At 40.1% G+C, this 24747-nt stretch overlaps 2 protein-coding genes across 7 annotated transcripts; both read right to left on the reverse strand.

The window, feature by feature from the left end:
* Window positions 1-517: 517 nt before the first annotated feature.
* Window positions 518-5175, reverse strand: LOC137294131 (long-chain-fatty-acid--CoA ligase FadD13-like). Of its 6 annotated transcripts, none has more exons than XM_067825107.1 (3): window positions 5105-5164; window positions 1723-3400; window positions 754-1532 (listed from the first exon to the last, which is right to left on the reverse strand). In XM_067825107.1, exon 2 carries the CDS (start codon window positions 3373-3375, stop codon window positions 1744-1746), a length of 1632 nt encoding a protein of 543 aa, XP_067681208.1. In that variant the 5' UTR covers window positions 3376-3400; window positions 5105-5164; the 3' UTR covers window positions 754-1532; window positions 1723-1743. The 6 variants fall into 6 exon arrangements, with proteins under 6 accessions (XP_067681205.1, XP_067681206.1, XP_067681207.1 ...); XM_067825108.1 differs by having other exon boundaries at window positions 755-1532; window positions 4846-5175; XM_067825109.1 differs by lacking the exon at window positions 5105-5164 and adding an exon at window positions 4264-4353 and having other exon boundaries at window positions 755-1532.
* A 5667-nt stretch (window positions 5176-10842) lies between these two features.
* Window positions 10843-12471, reverse strand: LOC137294798 (long-chain-fatty-acid--CoA ligase FadD13-like). The gene has a single exon (XM_067825914.1). The coding sequence runs from the start codon at window positions 12469-12471 to the stop codon at window positions 10843-10845; it is 1629 nt and encodes a 542-aa protein (XP_067682015.1).
* Window positions 12472-24747: the final 12276 nt, after the last annotated feature.

Raw genomic sequence — 24747 nt, forward strand, 5'->3', positions numbered from 1 at the left:
AGTTGCAAACGATAAGAAGGCTTGGAAGTTTCAAAGAACAAAACTGCAGACATATACCTAACTGGATTTAGTCCTTAAATTACTTGTTTAATGAGTGTGTTTTAGATTGAAAATAGACAGGAACATACATATTTAGGCATACTGACAATTTCTGTACCCCACGCGCAAGACCCCAAGTCCCCACATGGGTACACTGTGTGAATCCAATTTCTGGTGTCCCTGCAGTGATATTCCTAGAATATTGCCAACAGCGGTTGCACCTTTTGTCTTGTCTCGTCAAGAAAATGTGGCAAGTCTAGATTTCCATAGCTGAAAATGAAGAAAGTCTCAGGGCTCCATTTCATTATTTTTTTTCACTATGAACGTTTTTTTCAGTAAAATGTGTTCATTTCAGAGACTAGCTGTTAGTCTAGCTGATCATTATCAGAACATCATGCCAACTCTGTGAGGTTTTTGCAAAATATTTTTCCTTAAAATAAACAAAATTTGTTGAAGAAACTATCATTAACATACTGACACAGTTCACTGTTTATTACGAGGGAGGAGTGCAGTGAAAGGGAGATATTAATCCTCTGTTCTAATGGATGGTGACAAGCGCTGGTGTTCAACATTGTTAGCTTGTAGTTGGTAAAGCCGTGTGCATCATCATATTACGTGGTTTTGTTATCTCTAAATTTGGCTAAGGAGTGTGTTTGGAAATCGGACAAGCAGAAAATATTTAGTCAGTCAAATATTAAATGGTATGTCCACCAGGTTTGTGGTAACTGTGACATTGTGAGTCACTTTTATTGATGTTTAGGTAATACCTCATTAAAGACGTTGGAGTTGAAAGTCCAAGGCATCGGTTGTTATCAGTCAACCTAAAGGTTAAATAAAAAATAGAATTATTGTAGAAAGGCTATCGCCAAGTCGTTCGTTTGACAAAGCATACGTTCTTCCAAATTATGTTATGTACGTATTTGAAACTATCTTAAATAGATTCCCCCACGTCTAAGTCGATAAAACCTTCAGCTGTGATTCAAGAATTTGTCCTTAACGCGCTTCCATAATCTGGGCAAGACAACGATCCCTGTCACAATCGCCGGTTTACCTTGTCTAGGGCGGTCGGCTAACCGTCACGCTTTAATTAGCTTGAGTGTTTCTTTGCATGCTTAGCCTAGATGTTGCATGTTGACACACGGTCTCAATACCCCAGCATGATAGCTTGCAATGGATCCCAATAATTGCAGCAAAACGAGAGGCCTTGACAAGTGATCTTTGCCCTTTGCCCTTTGCCCTTTGCCAGGTGAACCTCTTGAGTTGTCAATCGTTTCAACAACGGGCCACAGACAAACCGTATTTCCGAAGCGAGCATTTGGATTTTGTATTCGCTTGCATAGGAAGCATAATTTCCTTGGCCTTCCGTGTGCTATAAAACTGCTTATACATCGTCAAGTGTTCTTCATCAACGTATCCGCCCCATGGAATGTAACCCCTGTGAAGATCCTGGTTAGAACTGGTCATCAGGAACCAATGCTCGTCGTGAACGGGACCTATCGTAACAAAGTGATAGAAAAGCATATAACTGCCTAAGTGTGGATACCGATATTCAAATTAATTTAGTGGTTATATATTTCTAGAATAATATCGATTACAGCTTGGATCCCAACACCTTTCATTTTGTGGAGTTATCACATTCTCTATCCCTCAGGACGAATGGATTCATACGCCCTTGAAACTCACTGGTGCGATGTCGAGATGAATTTAGTTGCTCGTTGAGGTAATGTTTGCAGCTATTTCTGATACTGCCCGCCTGTCCGGTTTCCCTGTTGGCCTGAGAGGGAATTTATCTATCAGAACGTAGTAGGATGGTTTGGCCGACATTTCATGTAGAGAATCCGAAATGAACATTGGATCGCAGTAATCTTGGACCATCTTGGTGGTGACATCCATGTTTGGTTTGGGAATGATACAGGCACAGACCTCATGATGCAAGTCCCTGTGAGGAACAGGGACAACCATGACTTCAGAAACATAGGGACATGTTCTCAACATCTTTTCCACCCAGGATGGGTATATGATGTACTCTCCATGCATAATGGCATCTGATTGTCGTCCCTCGACAAAGAGACGTCCTTGGTCATCAAAATGTCCAATATCATTTGTTTTGAACCAACCGTCATCTGTAAAGGCTGCTTTTGTAGCTTCGGGATTGTTGATATATCCCTTGCACACAAGATCTCCACGAATCAATATATGCCCATCATTGCCTGCTGCAACATCCCGCTTCTTTTCATCCACTACCTTAACCTCCACGTCAGAACACCATCCAACCAGATTGTCTTCGAAGTCTTCCTCCTTTTCACAAATACAATTTGATACATATCCAACCTCTGTGAGTCCGTATGAAGACACCATCGAGTGACAGATCTTACCAACAAACGCACAGAAGTGTTTTGCGAATGGTTGCCCCGTAGCAATACACATCAACCTTTCCGGTACGTCACATGTAGTTCCAAGATTCGGTAGCCTTTCTACAAGTTCCCTCATGAACGCTACAGTAAGTAAAGCGACAGTGCATTTGTGTTTTTGTAGTATATCCCAAGTATGGTGTAACTGATCACGAACAGAACCTCTTGTGTCTGTCAATATCTGTGGCAATGCCATCTCTATGTATCCATAAGGCCATCCTCCTCCCCAGCCCAAAGGTCGGTCACTGAACAATATTTCATTTTCATTTCGCATTCGATGTATCCTTATAAAACGGCTAGCCAGCTGAGTCATAATCATATGCGTCTTTGGTACAAGTTTTGAAAAGCCAGTGCTGCCTGAAGTTGCCCAATACAAAGCTGTGTCTGTTGGTAGTATCTTCACTGGTACTTGATCCTCTTCCTGAAGCAGCATCTCCAGATAATTACTCCCTCCCTTCACACCAACAAACTCCACCATTTCCAGGTTAGGAGCATTGCTTGATTTTACCTTGGAGTCCAGGATTTCTCCAAGATGAGGTTTGAGAAGATCCGAAGCACCTCCGGGTAATGTTTGGTCGCCAATCAGCAGACGACATGAACTCATGTTGATTACATGCAACAGATCCGTACCATCCGCCAACAGTGCCTGGGCATTGGCAGCAACACAGCCAGCCGCCATGATGCCAAAATCAGTGATAAGACGTTCGGGTGAGTTGGTTAGTGTATTACAGACCACATCTCCATGTTTCAATCCCCGACGCTGTAGAAGAGTAGCAAATTTTGAGGAGAGGATATGTATATCTTTACAGGTGAGAGCACGCCTTCCTTCATCATTGTAGAAGATAAACACCTCTTTGTCTGGATGGATCTGTGCCCAGTGTCTCACTTTGGCTGGAATTGTTTGTTGAATCTCTTCTGCAGACATGATCTTTGCCTTTAGGATGATATATCTGTCAAAATGAAAAACAGTTTGTTGAAAGTAATGAGATTTCATCCACATCAAACTGCATTCTTGCCATGGAAAATGTCAGTTGCCATTGTATTCTTTAACTACATTGTTGACAATTCTATTTTCCACGTGATCAAATGCCCTGCGTTTTCGAAGTCTTTACCTTCATTCCACAGAAAAATGTGAACAAGGAAAACTGTTTTCACTGCAATCAAAAGTATTCTCCTATCTGCATTGATATCAGGGCTTCTGTTTGCATATATGAAATCCGGATCTTGCAAGCATGTGGCTGAAAGTATGAAGAACTGTTATATTATCTACTTGGATCATGATTGCTAATAATAAGCTCACTTGATGATAACGCGGCCCGTGCAGGTCCGAGGTAGAATAGACCTTCAGCAGCCCATGTTTGCCGTGAAAGTCGACTATGCTTGTCTTAATAGGCGACTAACGGAATCGGGTGGACATGTTGACACATATCTTCGGTTCCCAATCACGCAGATCGAAACTCACGTTGTTGATCATTGGATTGTCTGGTTTAGAGTAGATTATTTACAGACCGTCGCCATATAGCTGGAATATTGCTGAGTGCAGCGTTTAAGCTAAACCCACTCACTTACTGGTAATAACACCATCGCTCTAACCATGCATGAATCGATACGCTCATTATGCCTTTTATTGGAGGTGACATGCAATGCAAATTCAAGTTAGAGTTGACGCAATGGTAAAAAGCTCCATTGAAAAACAAACGATTCACTAATCCCCCCCCCCCCCCCCCCCACACACACACACACACACCCACACCCACACCCACACCCACACCCATACACATACATACATAGCGCCAATATCCAGTATCCATACCTTCATACCCAGAAATCGCGGGACTGTTTCATTTAACAACAGTCGACGTACGACCTCTTTCCACTCCAAACCATACCTGCGCTTACACTCACACCTGACCCCTGACAAGTGATCCATGACCTCAACCTACTCAGCCCCACATATGCTACAGATGACACGTTTCACAAAGACACACCAGACAGTACTGATAAAGTACAGTGCATGCTTTGTCAAAGCTTGTAATATGCATGCCTAATGTACACGAAATGGGGTGTTTGAATAACGATTAAACGGGTTAACATCAATAGACTACACAGGTCATCTGCGAGTGTGTTTGAAAATATGAAGGTTTGAAGTTTCATTCACAGACCTATTTCAATCAAAGTAAACTTCAAATATGTCGATATCCGTTAAATATATTTCCAAACTTTTACTACCAACATGTAAAGGCGGAAGTCAGTTGCTGTTTGCTGGTGAAGCAAAAAAACTTTGAGTAAGTCGGCTTCACAATGATACTTCACTGATATGTGATACAGAAGATCATTGTGTTCCTATGGTCATTCATGACGAAGATTTACATGGTATAAACGTTCTAAATCTCACCTCCTACAGTCGCATATATCCAATGTACGGGTAACGTGCAGCACACTGTCAACATCTGTCTACACACAGGTGTGTAAAGGTGTGCGACGTCATATACCATGCTCTTGGCCCAGTTGTTACCCACGCGTCTCAAACTGCTTGTTATCAAGGATAACAGCAACGTAATTTAGAAAGTAATGCACAACCATGACAGTGACTGAGTGAGTTAAGTTTTACACCGCCTTTAGCAGTATTCCAGCAATACAACAAAAATACCCACCAGAAATGAGCTTCACACATTGTACCCATGAGTGAAACATGCTCAAACATAAACTGGGTCATGGTTAATATAACCCTATGAATAATCATACCCTATGAATAATCATGATTTTGCGACCCGAGACAGTATATTCTTAACTTGCACCCCGAAACAGTTATGCTCAAGCTCAGTAATTCAAATAAATCACTAGTATATAGCATTCTCAGAATGTATTTTGGGAGGGTCCATGTTGTCCTCAAGTTTATTATGTACCGTTCACAAAAGAAGGTATGTTTCATTCTGTAAGCCAGAGGGATATACAACTAGCTAGCCCATGTCATTGCATATGTGAAAAAGTAATACGCACACACATTTGCTTAATTTCTCTTCATCATCTGTTTCCTACATTGGTTTTCATCATTTGCATTTTATCAGTCTTCAATCTTGTAAATACAACATCTATTTTTATATGGCATATTTGTGTTTATATACGTGTTTCATAGTCTGTTTATCGATTACTCCGAGAGAATCCTGACGCCATGTGTGGCAATGAGCCGATCTTGTGATACGAACTGAACACATCCCCACTGATGTTCATCAGATACAGTGGAGAGCCTTTCTAAAGGATACTTATCAAGTCTGGTTGATTACTGTTTATGCTCAAGTGACTTTTTTTAAAAGAGGTATATTTTTTTCATTCAAACGCACAGTGCAAGTTTGATCATATTCCATGTCACTTCAATGCTAGGACACTAACCATGGAACAGCCGATAGGCGGGCAAGATAAGAGGGCAATAATCCCCAGGTATACGAATGAATATAAATTTATATGAACATATCCCTACATCCTCTGCTGGGGAAGATTATACGAAATGATTTCTATTCATGAACTTCATAAAGCTCTTAAAATGCTCAAGATACTGCTGCAGGAACTGATAACATATAGTATCAACTCCTGAAGCAATTACAGGATTGTGGTTAGAAACCCTTTTAAATATTGTTGATAGTATTTGGACGTCAGTGGAATTTCCTTCTTCGTGGCGTTATGCTATCATTGTTCCAATTCCTAAACCTGGACGTGATGATACCAATCCTTCAAATGTTATGGAAACATTTCACTTTCCAGCTGCGTTTGCAAAACCATGGAACGTGTGATCAGTAAGTTACTAGTATGGCAATTAGAAACCAATAATCTACTTAATGGCATACAATGTGGTTTGTGCAAGAAGGTGATGATTTACATGATGACATCCCAAGAGATACTTACCCAAGGCCCTTCACTTCCCCCAGGTGTGTGCATGAATGTACCTACCTAAAACCGTAAAATAACCCTGTATCCATGGTTTTCATAGGTGAGGAACAGTAGAGGAGGGATACGTTCATCATTTATAATGCTTAGTTCATCAGAAATCATTTTATAGAAATCATTAAACCAACTTACAAATCTGATGCCAATCTATTGCCCTATGCATACATGGGTCAATGAACATGTATCTGTGCAACAGCAGCAGGTGTATATGGAAGATAAATGTTTATTGTGGTTTGCCATAAGAAGCTTCCAAAAGGGTAGACATTAGACAAACTTAATGTTTCAGTGACCAAAATGTTGTAATGTGCAACTTCCTGTTTTTGTCAGATGAACAGGTGACTGGCCTTTGCATATATTCACGTATATACATATGTTCTGTTATCTGATGTTGTCAGTCACTGGATTGTCTGGTTCAGGCTCAAATTATATAAGGAGCGGAGTCGCGCAGCTGTAATATTGAAGAGTTTGTCGGTAAACAAATAAGGGTACACATGCTCATAATCGTACAAGATTTATTTCTCATCGATGTGGAAATGAGAAGTTTGCTGTTGACTTCATTAAATATTGGTATACACGAATCAAAATGAGGTCAGCTGTTGCCGACATTGATATTTTTTAATAAGAAGCTGGTTGAATGTGATAGAATTCATTACTTGGACAATTCATTAATGTATTTGGCGATGTTTTGCACGAGCAGAATATATACTGAACAGCCAAAGAAACACAGCTCTGGCCTTTGTCAAGTTTTTAAATAGAAGACGTAAAAATGAACGCTTGCTGTTATGAGATTTCTTTTTTTCGAAAGTTGCGTTTGCTTAGCCGTTCATTATATTATGATGTCATTTTTTTATTTCAGCTGCATGGACAGCATTTTTTAAGTTGTAACAAACAGGGTTTCCTGATAAACATTTTTGATATGAAACATGGAATACATTAGCTTTCAGATTTAGAGATTATAAATTATTATACTGTTTCTGTCAGGACTGAGTGATATGGCTTTTCGTGTGATCTGGACAGAAAAGAACATCGTTAATTTACATCACGTTTGCCAACCATTAAATGCTATTAAGTGGCATTGTTTCTGTATTTCGTCACTAAACATGCCGAATGTGCGAATATATTTGGCAACCAACAAAAGACTTCACATTGGCTATTTGAAAGATCATTGTATAATTCTAAAATATCTGAAAAAATGTGAATGTAAGCTAGACTGAATGAGAGACAGAATTAGAAACGATACTACACGAAGACTGTGAAAACTGTGAATGCTGTGAATGCTGTGAAAACTGTGAAAACTGTGAATGCTGTGAATGCTGTGAAAGCTGTGAATGCTGTGAGGATGACATGGGAACAATCAGTGAAGAGCTGTCATCTACTCGTGGTAATATAATTTACAGTCGTCCGCATTTCTAAAACTGTAAACTTCATAAACAGGTTATTTGTGCAAGATTCTGTAAAACGGGTAAGGAAGATGTCTTTTTCTGGCCTCGCTAATGATGAGTAGTAGAAATAACTCAGCGGAATGGGGAATTGATATGCCAGTCTAGATTTGCATCCTGAATATAGGATTTAACCAGAATTCTACGTGTAGGAACCGACTTTGGTTTCTTCTGTTCATAGAGGAGATTGAACAAGCACCTGTTGAATCATGTGCTCTCGGGCTTGAAGGGCTTGGTCATCATGGAGTATGTAAATTCGTTTAAGGCGGTTGGAATACAAAACATCAAATGTAAAGAAATTGCTAAATTTGGGACCATTTTGTTGAAAAACGTGTCCCGAATCTAAATATGTATTAAAAATAGCAAGTCACCACTGCATTTGTTTGACAACTAGCGCTCCCTTGTGTCACCCTCTGTAAAAAGTAATATGTAGATAAAAGTTATATTGAAAGTAAATTATCTTTTTATATAATTAAACATTTGTTTTTTTAATTAGAAATAAAATAGGAAATTCAATTTTCAAAGCGGTATGTAGGATTTGACACATCAATTAACTTCCGAAAAAGCAGGCATTAAAAGTATATTGATTCATCAATGAAAAAAATGTTGATAGTAACACGGTATTTTATTGAAATGAATTTTTATGGAGTAGTTTCACACTAATTTAACATTTATCAATGAAAAAATATGTTATCAGGGGGTTAACATTATCTTATATTCAATTAAAACTGTATACCCAAATTAATTTTGATAAGGGGAGATAAGTCTTTACCGGTTTACCTCAGGATAAATGCTTGTGTGGCCACAATATCATGACATGTGATGAGAGAGCATGATAAAGGGAGAGAACTGCGTAACAGAAATACGCGTTCCTGTTGTCACATCCCGTCGCATACGGCATGAAACCTCTCTAACAGATCTGAAGCCGTGAATAGCAGATCTAAAGTAAATCAGCTCCAGTAGCTTGATGTAAATATGTATTTTATTCATTTGTTGAAACTGACAGTTATAATTTTAAATTACATCTTCAAGACCTGTCCCTTTATGGAACAGCACCAACCCAGATTAGAACAATTTCAGATGAAAATGTAAAGATTGGAATATCTGATTGCCGAAGCACAGGAGGAAAAGAGGGAGATCGCGGAGAAAATATAAATTGTAAACTTAGTCGGATTTTAGCAGCTTGAAAACTGGTGTGAAATAAAACAGTGCTGTGGATCACATGCTGCCTCACTCATACAGAATGCGTGTCAAGCTGCAGAATGAGATGCAGCCATGTTGAGGAAGTTGCCATCACTAACTGCTTGTTTCTGTACAGGTTAAGTCTCTTTCGTGTTTCTTTTGACAAAAGTTTATGTTACACTGTGGACAAGAGGAGGCCACATGGTCTTCACAACAGTTGGCACAATGGTTTTATCATACATTTGTCAACGTGCTCGTCCTGTCCACACTGACAGCACATCCCACAAGGTTTGGATGATTGGACTCGATGCCCAAACTGCTGCCATCTGTAACATTGAAGATGTTTTCTGTAGTTGGAACCCGAAAGTACCACTAAGGAAATGAAAGTTTTGCTGGTGAAACATGATGGCATGACTGTGCGGTTGAGAGAACCAGTCCAATGCGTCCAACCGTCGAGGTGAAGCACAGACTGAAGTGGTAGTACACTGGGCAAAGGAATTCAAAGGCACGTAACACACAGTTGCTCAGGTTGATCGACTTGTTCAAGTTGAAAGCATTCCCATGCCTTTGCTGATATTTGTGACATGGATGGGAAAAGCTTCCCAGGTCTTCCAACGTAGCAAAGACCTTATTAACAGTAACCCGAAAATTCTTTCGTGGTATCATCACTATTTCATAGACTATGTATAAACACTGGTTTATAATATGTTAAGAATATTTCAAGATGCATCAGATGTTGTAACATCACACTGATAATAAGGAATCAAAATAACTGATGATAAAAAATGCAGACGAAATAGCTGTAGTGATATAATATTTAAAATATAATTGGAAACATCTATGAGGGATATAAATTTGTAACACAAGACCAATGCAAAGAAGACTATCCTGACAAGATTTAGTAACAATGTGCACAGAAACAAAATTCTAACTACATTTCTCTTTTTGACATAAATATAAACTTCTGCTTAAATGCCATTTCACCATTTGCAGTTGAAATATACATGAAATACTTATGTAGGGTAGGGGTTTGTTTTAGTAGATTCATATCATCGCTATTTGATACACATCCATAAACACCGGGTTATGATATATGTTAGGGATATGTCAAGACACATCAGATATGGTAACATCACACTGATAATAAGTAATCAAAATAGCAACGTAACTGATGATGCAATATGCAGAACAAAACTCTGTACTGATACAATATTTAAAATGTAACTGGGAAAATCTATGAGGGATATAAATTGTAACACAAGACTGTTGCAAAGAAGGCTATCCTGACAATATATAGCAACAATGTGCACAGAAACAAAATTCTAACTACATTTCTCTTTTTGACACCAATATTAACTTCTGCTTAAATGCCATTTCACCATTTGCAGTTAAAATAAACATGAAACACTTATGTAGGGTAGGTTTTTTTGGGTAGATTCATGTTTCACCTTAGAGGGATAGTTTTGCAAACCAAATATCTTCTTGTGGTACTGGTGTGATGATATATCATTCATTCTACCAAATCCACAGATGAGCAATCCGAATATATTCCTTGATTCATTGTGACTGTACATGAATAATAATGTACAGCTCAAATCTAAACCTAAATGCCTCTATCAGAAGTGTAAATATTACACCCCTGCTGCATAGTATTCTCTGCCTTTTCTGCACAGTGGTGCCAGCTGAACGGGAAGTTTTTCTTGAGGTCATTTTTCTGAGACATATCCATCAAAATATCATAAATCTCGTCACCGTTCCTTTTAGTAGAGGTGTCACACGTGGAGCTTTATATGCCCTTGCAGGTCAATGGTTTGATTTCGACAGGAATTTTAGGGGCTTCTGGACGTCATTTTTGCAGCTATTTCTGATAATGCCCGCCTGTCCGGTTTCCCTGTTGGCCTGAGAGGGAATTTATCTATCAGAACGTAGTAGGATGGTTTGGCCGACATTTCATGTAGAGAATCCGAAATGAACATTGGATCGCAGTAATCTTGGACCATCTTGGTGGTGACATCCATGTTTGGTTTGGGAATGATACAGGCACAGACCTCATGATGCAAGTCCCTGTGAGGAACAGGGACAACCATGACTTCAGAAACATAGGGACATGTTCTCAACATCTTTTCCACCCAGGATGGGTATATGATGTACTCTCCATGCATAATGGCATCTGATTGTCGTCCCTCGACAAAGAGACGCCCTTGGTCATCAAAATGTCCAATATCATTTGTTTTGAACCAACCGTCATCTGTAAAGGCTGCTTTTGTAGCTTCGGGATTGTTGACATATCCCTTGAACATACACTCTCCACGAAGCAAAACTTGTCCGTCCTTGCCTGGCATAAGCTCTTCATACTGTTCATCTACGACTTTTACGTCCATGTGACGACTAATTCCAACCAGATTGTCCTCGAAGTCTTCCTTCTTCTCACAAATATAGCTTGATACATACCCGCCCTCGGTCAGTCCGTATGCAGATGAAACCGAGTTGCAGATCTTACCAAGAAACTCAAAGCAATGTTTGGCAAAAGGTTGCCCTGTGCAAATACACATCAATCTTTGAATCACATCATCTGAGTTTTGAACAGTTGTTCTTTCAGCAAGTTTTTTCATGAAGGCAATCGTGAGCACAGCAACTGTACACCTTTCCTTTCTTAGTGCTTCCCAGGACAGCTGACACTGATCTCTAATAAAACCTCTCGTGTCGGACATCACAAGCGGAATAGCCATGTCTACGAATACGTAGGGCCACCCACCTGCCCAGCCTAAAGGCCGATCGCTGTACACCGTCGTATTCAACTGATGCATCTGAAACATCTCTGTAAAACTGCTGGAGTGCAGGATCATAGCCTCATGCGTCTTTGGTACAAGTTTTGAAAAGCCAGTGCTGCCTGAAGTTGCCCAGTACAAAGCCGTGTCTGTTGGTAGTATCTTCACTGGTACTTGATCCTCTTCCTGAAGCAACATCTCCAGATAATTACTCCCTCCCTTCACACCAACAAACTCCACCATTTCCAGGTTAGGAGCATTGCTTGATTTTACCTTGGAGTCCAGGATTTCTCCAAGATGAGGTTTGAGAAGATCCCAAGCACCTCCAGGTAATGTTTGGTCGCCAATCAGCAGACGACATGAACTCATGTTGATTACATGCAACAGATCCGTACCATCCGCCAACAGTGCCTGGGCATTGGCAGCAACACAGCCAGCCGCCATGATGCCAAAATCAGTGATAAGACGTTCGGGTGAGTTGGTTAGTGTATTACAGACCACATCTCCATGTTTCAACCCCCGACGCTGTAGAAGAGCAGCAAATTTTGTGGAGAGGATGTGTACATCCTTACAGGTGAGAGCACGCCTTCCCTCGTCATTGTAGAAGACAAACGCTTCTTTGTCTGGATGGATCTGTGCCCAGTGTCTCACTCTGGCTGGAATTGTTTGTTGAATCTCTTCTGCAGACATGATCGTTGCCGTTAGGATGGTATATCTGTCAAAATGAGAAACGTTTTGATTAGATTTAATGAACAAACACTATGCATCATCAATTCATCCGTTTGACATTGTAATATTATTGTGAAAAATACCAGTTACGCTTATATTCTGCAATTAGATTTCTAACAAACCTTTCGTTGAAAATAATGAGATCCCACCCGCATCACACTGTAATCTTGCTGTGAAAAATGGCAGTTGCCATTCTTCGTAGTATTTAACTTCATTCTATAGCAAAATGTGAAAAGGGGGAAGCTTCTTGTATGTCTGATATATTTATAATATGCAACAATAGATTAATGAGACGGTCTCCTTCAATTACATTGTGAGGAATAACCTCCCTAGTCATATTTAACCACTTGTGGAAGAAGCTGATCCAGATTCCTTGTTGAAGACGGTGGGGTAGAGGTATGAATAGACTCCTATTGCGCAATTTAGTACAATAATCAGTCCCGGATTTTGAGACCCATCCAACTGGACACACGCACGCACGCACGCACGCACGCACGCAGGCACGCACGCACACACACACACACACACACACACACACACACACGCAGAACCCCTTGTAACAACACTCGTTACGGTTGGTTGCACCACTGATTAATGGGCTGTCCCCTCCAACAAGAATGAGATCACCCATGCCATGAGTGTTATCATACAAACAAAAACAAAAATTGAGCTAAAACGTATTTAATGTATGTAAATATCAGAGTTCAGAGTTCAGTAATCACTTGTAATCACTAGATCATCAGCGGGTTAGAGTTCAGTTCGTCACTTGTAATCACTTAATCATCATAAGCGGGCCAACTGCCTCCAGGTACTGAAGTGGTGTATTCTCCTGACGTCGAAGGTGTTCCTTCAGTCGTGCAAGACGTTGTTCTTTTTCTCGGTACACAGCTTTTCTGCGTGGTGGTGGTGCTGCAAATTTAATTTGGGTAAGTTTGACTCTCTCTGACAGTTCAAACTTCTGAATGAGTTCAATGAATCGAAAGATGTTTGGGTGGACGTGCTGTTGCGACTTGCCAATTTTTGAGTGGAATCCCTCGAGGTTGTTGTTGGTACGCGGCCCCTGTGTAGCATGGTGATTCCACAGTAGAGATGGGAACCTGGCATCGTCGTCCACCCACGTCGCAACGATGTAGTCATTCATGGCATCAGATTGTCGCACATCAGGGCACTGGTTGTGGCATCAAGCCAGGCATCTTGGACTTCACGGAGGGGAAGCAACGGCAGACCAGCAACTCGTCGTATCCATTTGCGAACCTCTCCATCCTCTTTGTATGTAACAGCAAGTCCTAGTTCTTGAGTTTTCCGTCATATCGCTTGACAGAAATGAAAGAGACACCCCTTAAAGTCAGCTTGTGGGAACACATTCTCAGCAGCTTGGATGGCAGCGAGTTCAAAGTCTGTTTGGATCACTGATGGCGCTAAGGGTCGGTTTAGTGTATCTTGAACCTTGGTTTTGAGGAGGTCGAACAGTCTGGTGTAGGTTACTCTCTGGCGATCAGGTAGCAGTGTGTACACCAGTGGAGACATGGTGGAACCATTCATAGCATGAATGATGTATACCTGATTCCACAGTGGAGGGCAGGAGGAGAAGGTTGCATCCATACAGATCTTGTCCGCAGACTGCAGAGACTCAAGAGCCTCGTCGGAAGTTAAACTGTATTCAATACCAAAAGAGTATTTCCATTCAATGACAGAATGGAGCAGTCCACTCATTAACTAGGGGTGGCCAGCATGACCTAATTAGTTAGTTGGCTTATCTTGATTGCTATTTGGGGGTTCTGCGTTTTAGAGTTCTACGTTATGGGAAACACACACCACACCACACACACACAAACACACACACATATACATCTATCTATCTATCTATCTATCTATCTATCTATCTATCTATAATGTACGGAATCTAACGCAGTTCATATGTCCTCTTGTTTATACTACAAACTACTTTTTGATTTAGCTGTCTAAGATCAGTAATAAGCCTTACCCTCCTTTGGGACACAACTTAAACGAGATACACAATGGGGTCTACTATGACGTACAACAAGGGCTGAACAGCGGAACAGATTACTTATCTCAGTGCTTCAGTAAGGATACATTCTTAGGAGGAACGTGTGCGATTTGAAAGCTCAAAGGTTTTAGGTTCTGAAACAAATGGAATATCAAGTCCTATTTCAGTTCACTTTAACACTGTATCACATGCGCCAATTGTTTTCCAGTTCCTAATAAAATTACATATATTTCTTACTTTACAAACTTGAACTGACATAACAGGTAATACTGTTAAAACGATGAAGAGTCAGCATTATTTCCTGTATGACCAGGAAATATATTGTGTATCCGCGAATCTGTCTACCACGGTATTCACAAGAATAGTTGTAGATAGGACATGAAGACTCCCAAAACCCACGTCTAATGGATGGGGTGGAAAACCAGGATCTGGAGCTCCTTTAACAAAGCAGTCTTTACTAAGGTTGAGCTTAACTCCCATTCTGTAACACTGCACTAAGGTAACTTTAACTCCCATTCTGTAACACTTCACTAAGGTTAGAATGGGAGTTAAGGTTAACCTTAGTAAAGGTTGCTTTGTGAAAAGAGCCCCTGGTCGGTTACCGGTTACCATACAGCAGTGTTAAAGAATGGGAGTTAAGGTTAACCTTAGTAAAGGTTGCTTTGTGAAAAGAGCCCCTGGTCGGTTACCGGTTACCATACAGCAGTGTTAAAGAATGGGAGTTAATGTTAACCTTAGTAAAGGTTACTTTGTGAAAAGAGCCCCTGGTCGGTTACCGGTTACCATACAGCAGTGTTAAAGAATGGGAGTTAAGGTTAACCTTAGTAAAGGTTGCTTTGTGAAAAAAGCCCCTGGTCGGTTACCGGTTACCATACAGCAGTGTTAAAGAATGGAAGTTAAGGTTAACCTTAGTAAAGGTTGCTTTGTGAAAAGAACCCCTGGTCGGTTACCGGTTACCATACAGCAGTGTTAAAGAATGGGAGTTAAGGTTAACCTTAGTAAAGGTTGCTTTGTGAAAAAAGCCCCTGGTCGGTTACCGGTTACCATACAGCAGTGTTAAAGAATGGAAGTTAAGGTTAACCTTAGTAAAGGTTGCTTTGTGAAAAGAGCCCCTGGTCGGTTACCGGTTACCATACAGCAGTGTTAAAGAATGGAAGTTAAGGTTAACCTTAGTAAAGGTTGCTTTGTGAAAAGAACCCCTGGTCGGTTACCGGTTACCATACAGCAGTGTTAAAGAATGGGAGTTAAGGTTAACCTTAGTAAAGGTTGCTTTGTGAAAGGAGCCCACGGGCGCCCTTTCACAAAACTCTCGTAAGCCTAAGATCTCGTATCTTTTCTAATAGTATTCGTACCTCTTATATTGCAACATAGGAGGTACGAATACGACGAGAAAAGTTACGAGATCTTTGACTTACCAGACTTTTGTGAAACGGGCCCCTGGTCGGTTACCTTATTGCAGTGTTAAAGAATAGGAATTAAGGTTAACCTTAGTAAAGCTTGCTCTTTTGAAAGGAGACCCTGGTCGATGATATCTCTGCAGCACCGTAGACTGTTGAGAGACTGTGCTGTAAAAACTGATGTGTGTTTTTCTCTAAACATCTGACACGTTTTGCAGTTTCACCATCAAATTGACTTTTCACCAGAAGGGTCGAATACTCCCCTAGTGGATGATGTATTTGAAGGTTTAAAAATGGTTTAAATTTTATGGATGTCTCCATCATTAATCCTGTCTAGTCCTTTATCAACAATCACAGTCAACTGTTTTAATGCAGTCTCAGAATGTCTAGCAATTTTGCTGAGAAATGTTAGCATCACCTGATTTTCCTCTTTAATATCTTGTTTCGTGTCAAGAACACCTAGTTCATTTGGAATCAGTTCTTTCGTAAATTGTCTCTGTCACGCAAATTCTCTCTGAATGTCGGCAGCAGTGACAGAATGTGCCCCCGGGTCGACAAGGCAGTTCCCGCCATTTTGGTGGTAATCAGACTGTGGAACCCCGGTAGAGTTTTCTTGTAAAACAGGATGTACCTGAGAATTCTCGTCGACCGTCGGCAGTCTACTTTCATTTGTTTAATCCTGATAGCTGATAAAGTTTCACTGATTTCTCTGACGTTTGCTTGAAGTTTTTCAAAATCTGGTATTGTAGAAATCTTTGGTGACACGGTCAGTGGATTGCACTTGACGCGAAGACGCAAGTCCGTATGTTGGATTCAAGAACACCCGGTATTTAAGTGGAGACTGAATGATAATTCGCTCAGTTTGTGTGCCTTCAGGTTTCCTGGAGCACAGTGTAGGGCTAGACCTATGTTTGGGAAAATCTTTACGTATATTTCCCGGCTTCAGGGTAACAATTTCGTGTGCTTTGTGAAAGGAGCATGGTCAAATTGAAAAGAACTCATGGTATTACTCGTAAGTAATTCATAAAAAAACAGGAATTACTATTGAATTCCCCAAATCGTTAACATCATAATATGATATAATATGACGCATGCAGGGTTCGAAAACCGTTCCATAAGTGTTATTGAGTTCACTATATATTTTACCAACTTTCAATGCTTTATTTAAACTAGTTTATACATTGAAACGTTTGCACGCTCAACTAAAGCATAATTAACCATTTGTACAGTAGTTTTAAACTTGGCAAAATATGTTTCACTGATCTTAAAATCAAATCGAGAAGCAGACGCCATTTTGTTTGCATGCCATTATTGTATCATGTTTACACACCTTCACCTTACCCACCTTCAAAATGATAAAGACATAATTTGTGTTACTTCCCCGTCATGTGCTGTAATATTGTATGTATACAAATCCATCATGTTCACAAGCTTTGTTGTTTTCACAAAGCGTTTAAAATAAAGAGGACGACATTAAACGTTTTAAGAGACACCTGCGCAATTCAAATGATAAACACCCATGTCAAATGTAACAAAATATCCCTGAAGCCTAACGAAGGTATGGACACTAACAGCTGTTTCAAACTCACCCGAATTACGAGATATTCTGTTTTGCGGTCCTTTAGCTGTCCATTTAGGACCAGTAAATGTCATTTAAAGCCGAACGCGTTAGCTTCGTTAGAGACTACCGAGATGGAAATCGCCGATGTCTGATTCAAACGACATGTTTGTTTACAAACAATAGGGTCAGCGAGGGCTGTGAATTGATACTCCGGTAAGGTCCTTGGAATCAGGTTTAAGGACGGTCAGGTACAACAATCAACCAATCAGAATCGAGTATCCCACAATATCGTGCTAGACTCAGTGTCCCTGCAGTTATTCAAATTCACCCTGAGCTCACTGCTTGCATAAACACATGCCCCTGCGCAGCTGCACACTTCCGCCCACTTAGCTGATTAGAAAGCTTAATAGACTAACAGCTAGTCTCTGAAATGAACATATTTTACCGAAAAACGTTCATAGTGAAAAAAAAATAATATAATGAAATGGAGCCCTGAGACTTTCTTCATTTTCAGAGACTAAACAAATCTGCAGGGAGATAATTTCTTGGAATTTCTCAACACATGCAAAGATTCTTATCACCCATTACTGACACGCCACTGAAGGTGTATGTGACAGGACTTTTTATTGCCCCCAACATCACCCTACCCAGCCCGACCCCTACTCCCACTCAGTGTGGTGTGGGCAGCTCATAGGAAGTATCAAGTGTCGTAACCACATAGCTTAGGGGTAACATCTCTTGAGACTAACGCTATGGCTGGAAAACTGGATGTTTCCAAAACTCCAACAAAGATGTCAAATATAATTTTTCTATCAAATCAAAATACTATGTCTGCATTATATATGGCAATTTGATTACAATCACATGAAACAGGAGAAAACTGTTTATTGGAAGTAGTAAGACAGAGCCATGTCTTTGATTGAAATGTTCTACAAGTAACAGTTAACAGGAAATGTTCAACACACACAGTGTGTAAAAATGTTCACATGACGTCACTCATATGGACCATACTTTGTGCCGTCTTGTAAAACCCTTTGAAAAGACTGTCATCGATTTGTACCTATCCTGTGGAACTGAAGTCACAAAACAACTGATCAATAATATGCGATGTTGTACAGATCCTGAAGCAAATATATCCAAGAAAGCCCATGCAAGTCTAGGAAATGTGGCAAGTCTAGATTCCCTTAGCTTCTGAAAGTGAAGAAAGTCTTAGTCTCAATTTTATTATGTTATTCTTATTTCTTTTACTATGTTCATTTCAGATAGTAGTTGTTAGTCTATGGAAGACATTGTGAGTCGAGGGATTCGCTCAGGAAGTCAGTATTTCCAGGAAGGAATCTTGGCTAAAATCCGACATATGTTGCCTCCCGGTGACAGGACAGGGCAGGAGGTCTTAGCCAAGTGTGGGGCTATGGGGGAGCTGTCGGGGAGGCTCCCGTTGAATTTATACTAAACACCAGTGACAGCTAGAGATCAACTGATAATTACTAGCCATATACTGGCTATGGATTCAGCAGATTGGTACAGACCCTGAAGCTAAGGAAATCTAGACTTGCCACATTTTCTAGACTTGCGTGGGCTTTCTTGGATATATATACTTCAGGGTCTGTACGACAGACTAATAGCTTAAAGGTGCTAGGTTATATTTTCAGGGTTTTCATTTAATGATGAGTCGCTTGTTATACCTCACGTTGACGGTTGCTTATAACATGAAGAGGTCATCTATATATACTGGACAAAATAAGCTAGGAATATTGGTATTTTTATGACTGATACTTTATCAGTTTTGACATGGCAAGGACGTCCCACCCCATCAGTGTATGGGTCTGCAACCCCGCCTTTAAGAGATACGTTTATTTGATTTCTTCCCTGCGTTTTAAGCGCTTTTGGTAATGATAAACGCAGTTTTGAAGGTGACCTCTTTCGTGAGTAAGACACAATTCTAGAATAAATGTTTTAAATATGGGGAGGACACATTTTGGAAGTTAACTACTTGCATCTCGGTTGACTATTGAGCACTACAAAGACAACTGCAAGTAGGGCTTTATCTGAGCGCATGTGTGAAAATTGAGCAGGGACGAGTATCATGTTTTTGCTGTCTTGTAAGACACGGGGTCATGCCTTATGGGAGCTCGGGATTTATCATGCATTAATGCAGTACCGTCTTGTGTCATGTACACATATAATATATGCATGCACACCCACGTACTCCACACCCACCTATGCACGCGTGCACACGCGCGCACGTACACACACACACAATTACTCTGACCAGTACAACGGCTTAAACAAAAATAATAAAACTATAATGAAAACGTGACACTTCATATTATTCCCTTTTATTCATTCATTCATTCAATCATCTGTAAGAATTAACTTCATTCGTCTGTAAAAATTAGCTGAACTGAACATATAATTTATGTATCCACACTGCAACAGTTTTGTGAGTTGAGTCTTTGTCTGTCTGTCTCTCATATCCGAGAGATACTGAATGGAGATTGTTGCACTGTGCAGTACTTAGATGAAGGAACTGGCTACCCGTACACCCCACTACACCACTTGGATAACAACAGAGTTATTTCAGTTATACCTATGCCCGAATCGGAGATGGTTTACGCGCCCAACGATCCAGCAATAATTGCATCCTTTAAAGGTCATATGCAACCAAAAAATCAAACATAATTAAAACACAGTTATCACTTATTCATGACATCTAATTACATTGCTGCTTGTTAAAAAACAAATAAACAAAATTATAAGCGTACAATCGCGATTCAAAAGTGCAATATTTTGTACTTGGGCTTACTTCCCTCGAAACGAAGCCCTCGTGAGACCAGTGAGACCAGAACCCAGTGATAGCGGGTGGCTGTGCACTCAAGGCTAACGACGACTTCCGATTGGCTGGTTCATTTGTTGATACGCTGAGGTCCCATTGAATGTACAGAAAGATGATCTGTTTGGTGAGCCTTTTATAAGTATGGCTAGTCAGGTGAAAGTAAGATTCTTTGGAAGAACGGATTTGCAGTAAATGTAACAGCAATGAAATCGAGGACGAAGTTCATTTCTTAGCTCGCTGTAGTTTTTATTCAGACATCCGATATGATTTGTGGAACGCTGTCTCAGCAGTATACCCGGCCTTTACCCAGTATACCCCTGTTGACCAGGTCAATCTCATTATGCAAGATATCCAGTTTATTAAACAAACAGCAGCTTTACTCCTGCGCATGCTTTGGCGTCGTCAACCCACGAGTTAACCCACGAGTGAACCCACCTTTTCACCATTCTCTTTCACTTTTCGCTCTCTTAACGTAGGGAATCAACTTAGCAATCTTATTAAACCATAATATTCTAATGCTACACTGTTAGAACAACTATGGTTGTTTGTCATTTATTTTTAACTCTTGCTTTTAAATGGAATTTAGTGTCTCATTAGTGTCTCAAGGGCAGTGTTGCCCGGATGTTGTACTTTATTTCATACAAATACTATATGATACTTTTTACGATGTAAAACTTGTGACACTTTAATAAACAATCTTCTTCTCTTTTTCTCTAACCACTTGTCCTTCACCTATTGTTTCAGTGTTCGAGATCAGTGGGGCGCGATAATTCAAGAGAACAGATTTTGTTCCCCTGTTGGTCTGTGATATTTCGTCACCCAAGCCGGTCAGTGGATTGTTGGGTCAGTATTCACAGTATTCACAGGGTCAGTATTCACAGGCCAATATAACTACGAAAACACTTTACACATTACATTATGCACACATCAATTTTACATACATGCATCACAAAAGATCACATCTGGTCACAGTTACACAATTATTTTACACACTATTAACTTGTTAAATGCGACACTGCATCGAAACATGCCATAATACATTTGTCACCATTTTCGTACTGTCTCCATTACACAGACAAGGCTTTGACGATACCACCGTTTGGTTTGATACAGTTTAATTTGGTCCGGAGGTTTGGAAGCAACACTCGAAGTTGCAGTAAGCTTGCTTCCGTACATACCTGCTCATTTTTTATAAAGTCTATGAATTTATAAATGTTCGGATGTCAGCCTGCTATGTGAAAGCTCAGCTTTCGGTGCCACATGGCTCCACTTCCATTGCGTCTCAATGGTTCCACAAACACCGCCCATGGTTTCATTCCACCCCAAACGTTGTGAAATGCTGACAAGTTTGTTACTGGTGTTGATGGTAGAGGTGCAGTCATTTGTGCAGCACCTCCAGTGGACAGTGTCTCTTCTTCTGGACTTAATGCTGAATAAATAGTTCTAGTAAACTAAATATTGTCCACCTCGAGCATTTGGAATAAACCGTACATAAACCGTACAAACCTGAGCGTTTGCCATCTTGCAATGACAGTTGACATGAACGTGTCCCTTTTGTATGAATCCTGATTATACTCACCAATTTATTTCATTTTATTTTTTTCGATTCAATTTGATTACTTTAGTGCAAATTAAACACAGTCAGTATGTTCACTAGGTGTCAAAGTCCTGTCATGTGAACCAAATTCACCCCATCATGTTAGTAAGATAAACACTACAGCCACACCCGCCTGCCGGATATGGTGAGCGGTGTTCACTATTCCCCTAGCCAGCTGGACGAGGGGACATTTTACCATAGGGATCAACAACCTTTTCATCACCGCTCAGCCATAACACTTAATCCGCTCAGCCTGCCGGACAAATGGAACAGACCGCTTAGGATCTGCTTAGGTGATCTGTGTGTTCTATTGTACAGTATGTGCTCATCTTGAGCGTTGAAGAGAGCACCAGTCATCGACTGGGGATATACAGGTTTATGTTGCGATATGCATGAAAGATATTTTTTAAAACTAAGAAGCCCACTACGTAATACATGTATACACACGAAACATCACCAGACAGGGCGTTGGTTTCAACGCTTGTTTAAAACTAGCATGTGACACAACGGACATGCTACGACATACTAGTAATGTGTCAAACTTTTTTGGACAATAATTACAACGAATTAAGAAGTTGAGACATAGAATAAGATCAAAATCAAAATGTCTCTTACCTTGAAAGAAGAGGGAAAGGAGCAATGAGTTTCTCAGGTTTATTCAGGCACCTGTGCCTGAGATGGCAATCGCTTTTTTAAAGGTCAAAGTTCTAGTTGTTTAAAAATTTCCAGTTATTTCCAAATATGTGTTGTGCCTATCCTGCTACAGTTCACTGCACGAGGTGAGTGGTGTTCCAGCTGTAAGAATGTATTCTCAGTACTATATTGCACGGCTGGAAGACCGACCACAACACTGGGTGCTTTTCTCCACTTTATTACCTCGAGCTGGAGCTGACCACCTACCGTATTTCCACTAATAAGCGCTACGGGACTTGTGTTTTCAACGGACTTCCAGATCTGGGGTTTATAGCAGACTCGGCAGCTGAATGACTGCATGTTACCTTAATTAACTGTTTGTTAGTTTTACGTCAAAGTTGAGGACAGTTGAGAAACAAACATTAAAAAAAAAACAAAGTTAAGGACAGCTGGGAAACAAACATTAAAAACATCCAACAGCAAACAAACAAACAAACAAAAAAGAATGTACTTGGATCAAATTAGAGGCTCGGGTGTTTTTTTCTTTTTGTACCCTGTGCGTAGAGGCCAGGCGCGAATTAGATAGCCAGCGCTTATTAGTGGAAATACGGTACCTGACCGCTGGTCTTACGAGGTCATCCACAGGTCACCCCGGTGCGCCAGCAATCTACAACTAGATCCTTTCGTGAATAAACACATGAATTTCCTGCATGATTATATTATGTCTATTCTTCACATGCACTAAGTTCTTATGTCTACGTTTTTCATTTTGCTTCACATTTGAGTGGATATGCTATTTTTGACAACATTTATATGAATAGTTGTATCAATGAAATAGAATTAAATGTTACTTTGGATACAATTATCACCACGATCATTGCCTAGGAAGACTTCATTTTAATTATGTAGTAGCCACGGACAAACCTGCGCGGGTGGTGGGGTAGCCTTATGGTTAAAGCGTTGCTTGTCACGCCGAAGACCCGAGTTCGATTCCCCACATGGGTTGAATGTGTAAAACCCATTATGGTGTCCCCCGCTGTGATATTGCTGGAATATTGCTAAAGGCGACGTAAAACTGAACTCACTCACTCACTCACTCACTCACACATGCGCAAGCTGATAAATCAATATGCCACCGTGACCTAGCTGGAATATTTTAGAGTGCGGCGTTAAACAATAATCCATCAACCAAGGAATCAATCAAAGCAATATATGCCAGTTCGTGAAGCAATATCTGTCAGCGCTTGGCCATGGTATTTACGACATGAAAAATGCTGGTAAAATGGTAACATGAACATTGTTTAATAAAAGTTTTTATTACGGCGTGGTCTATTATTAAACACACGCTTGCTGCTGAAGTGATACTTACTCCAACTGACCTTGACCACGTGATGTACTAGAGAGGAGAGGCCAATATCGTCACAGCTCATTGACTTTGTCTTTCATTAATTAGTTTACGGTTGGTGTGAACGCGTTTGGTAATTGACACAGTTGCTGCTCTTTACAAGTCATGAAATAAACGACATACACATTGCACACCAGCTTTCAAATATTCATTTAATAGGTTAATGTTTAAAGTCGCATCGGCAATATTTCAGCCATGTGACTAAATCAACTTTTAGGTTTATAATTAAAGTCAAGTTTTCAAAACCTGTCAACGTAGGGCAGTGAAATAACCATATTATCGCACATATAAATGTAAAACTAGTAATCAAAATCTAGAAACATTAAAACATTTTACCTACATATATACTATTGCAAAATAAAAACAAGCTCTCCCTTCAACTGCTGGCGATTGTAGGAAGATTTGTCCATAATTTGAAATCATAAAATGCTGCGTCTAAAATTTAACCTAAATTTAATTTATAAACACACATACCAAAATCACCTCGGAGATCCACAATCGCTACTGACGCCAACAGTTATGAAGTGATCTTACACCTTATAATAACATAGCATCACTAAGTAACATGTATACATACGCACGTACAAATATATACACTTTCCAATACACACGCACACACGCAATCACCCCCGCGGCAGTATAACGCTATAATCAAAGCACAGCATCGATACATATTTATTGATACTATTAAAAAACATGTACATATAATAATTTAAGTCTATTTCTTGTTTAACGTCGCATTTAGCAATATTCCGGCTTTATGGCGGCTGCCTGTAAATAATCGAATCTGGACCAGACAA

Source organism: Haliotis asinina, chromosome 8 (assembly GCF_037392515.1).
Source record: "Haliotis asinina isolate JCU_RB_2024 chromosome 8, JCU_Hal_asi_v2, whole genome shotgun sequence".
Lineage (NCBI taxonomy): Eukaryota > Metazoa > Mollusca > Gastropoda > Lepetellida > Haliotidae > Haliotis > Haliotis asinina.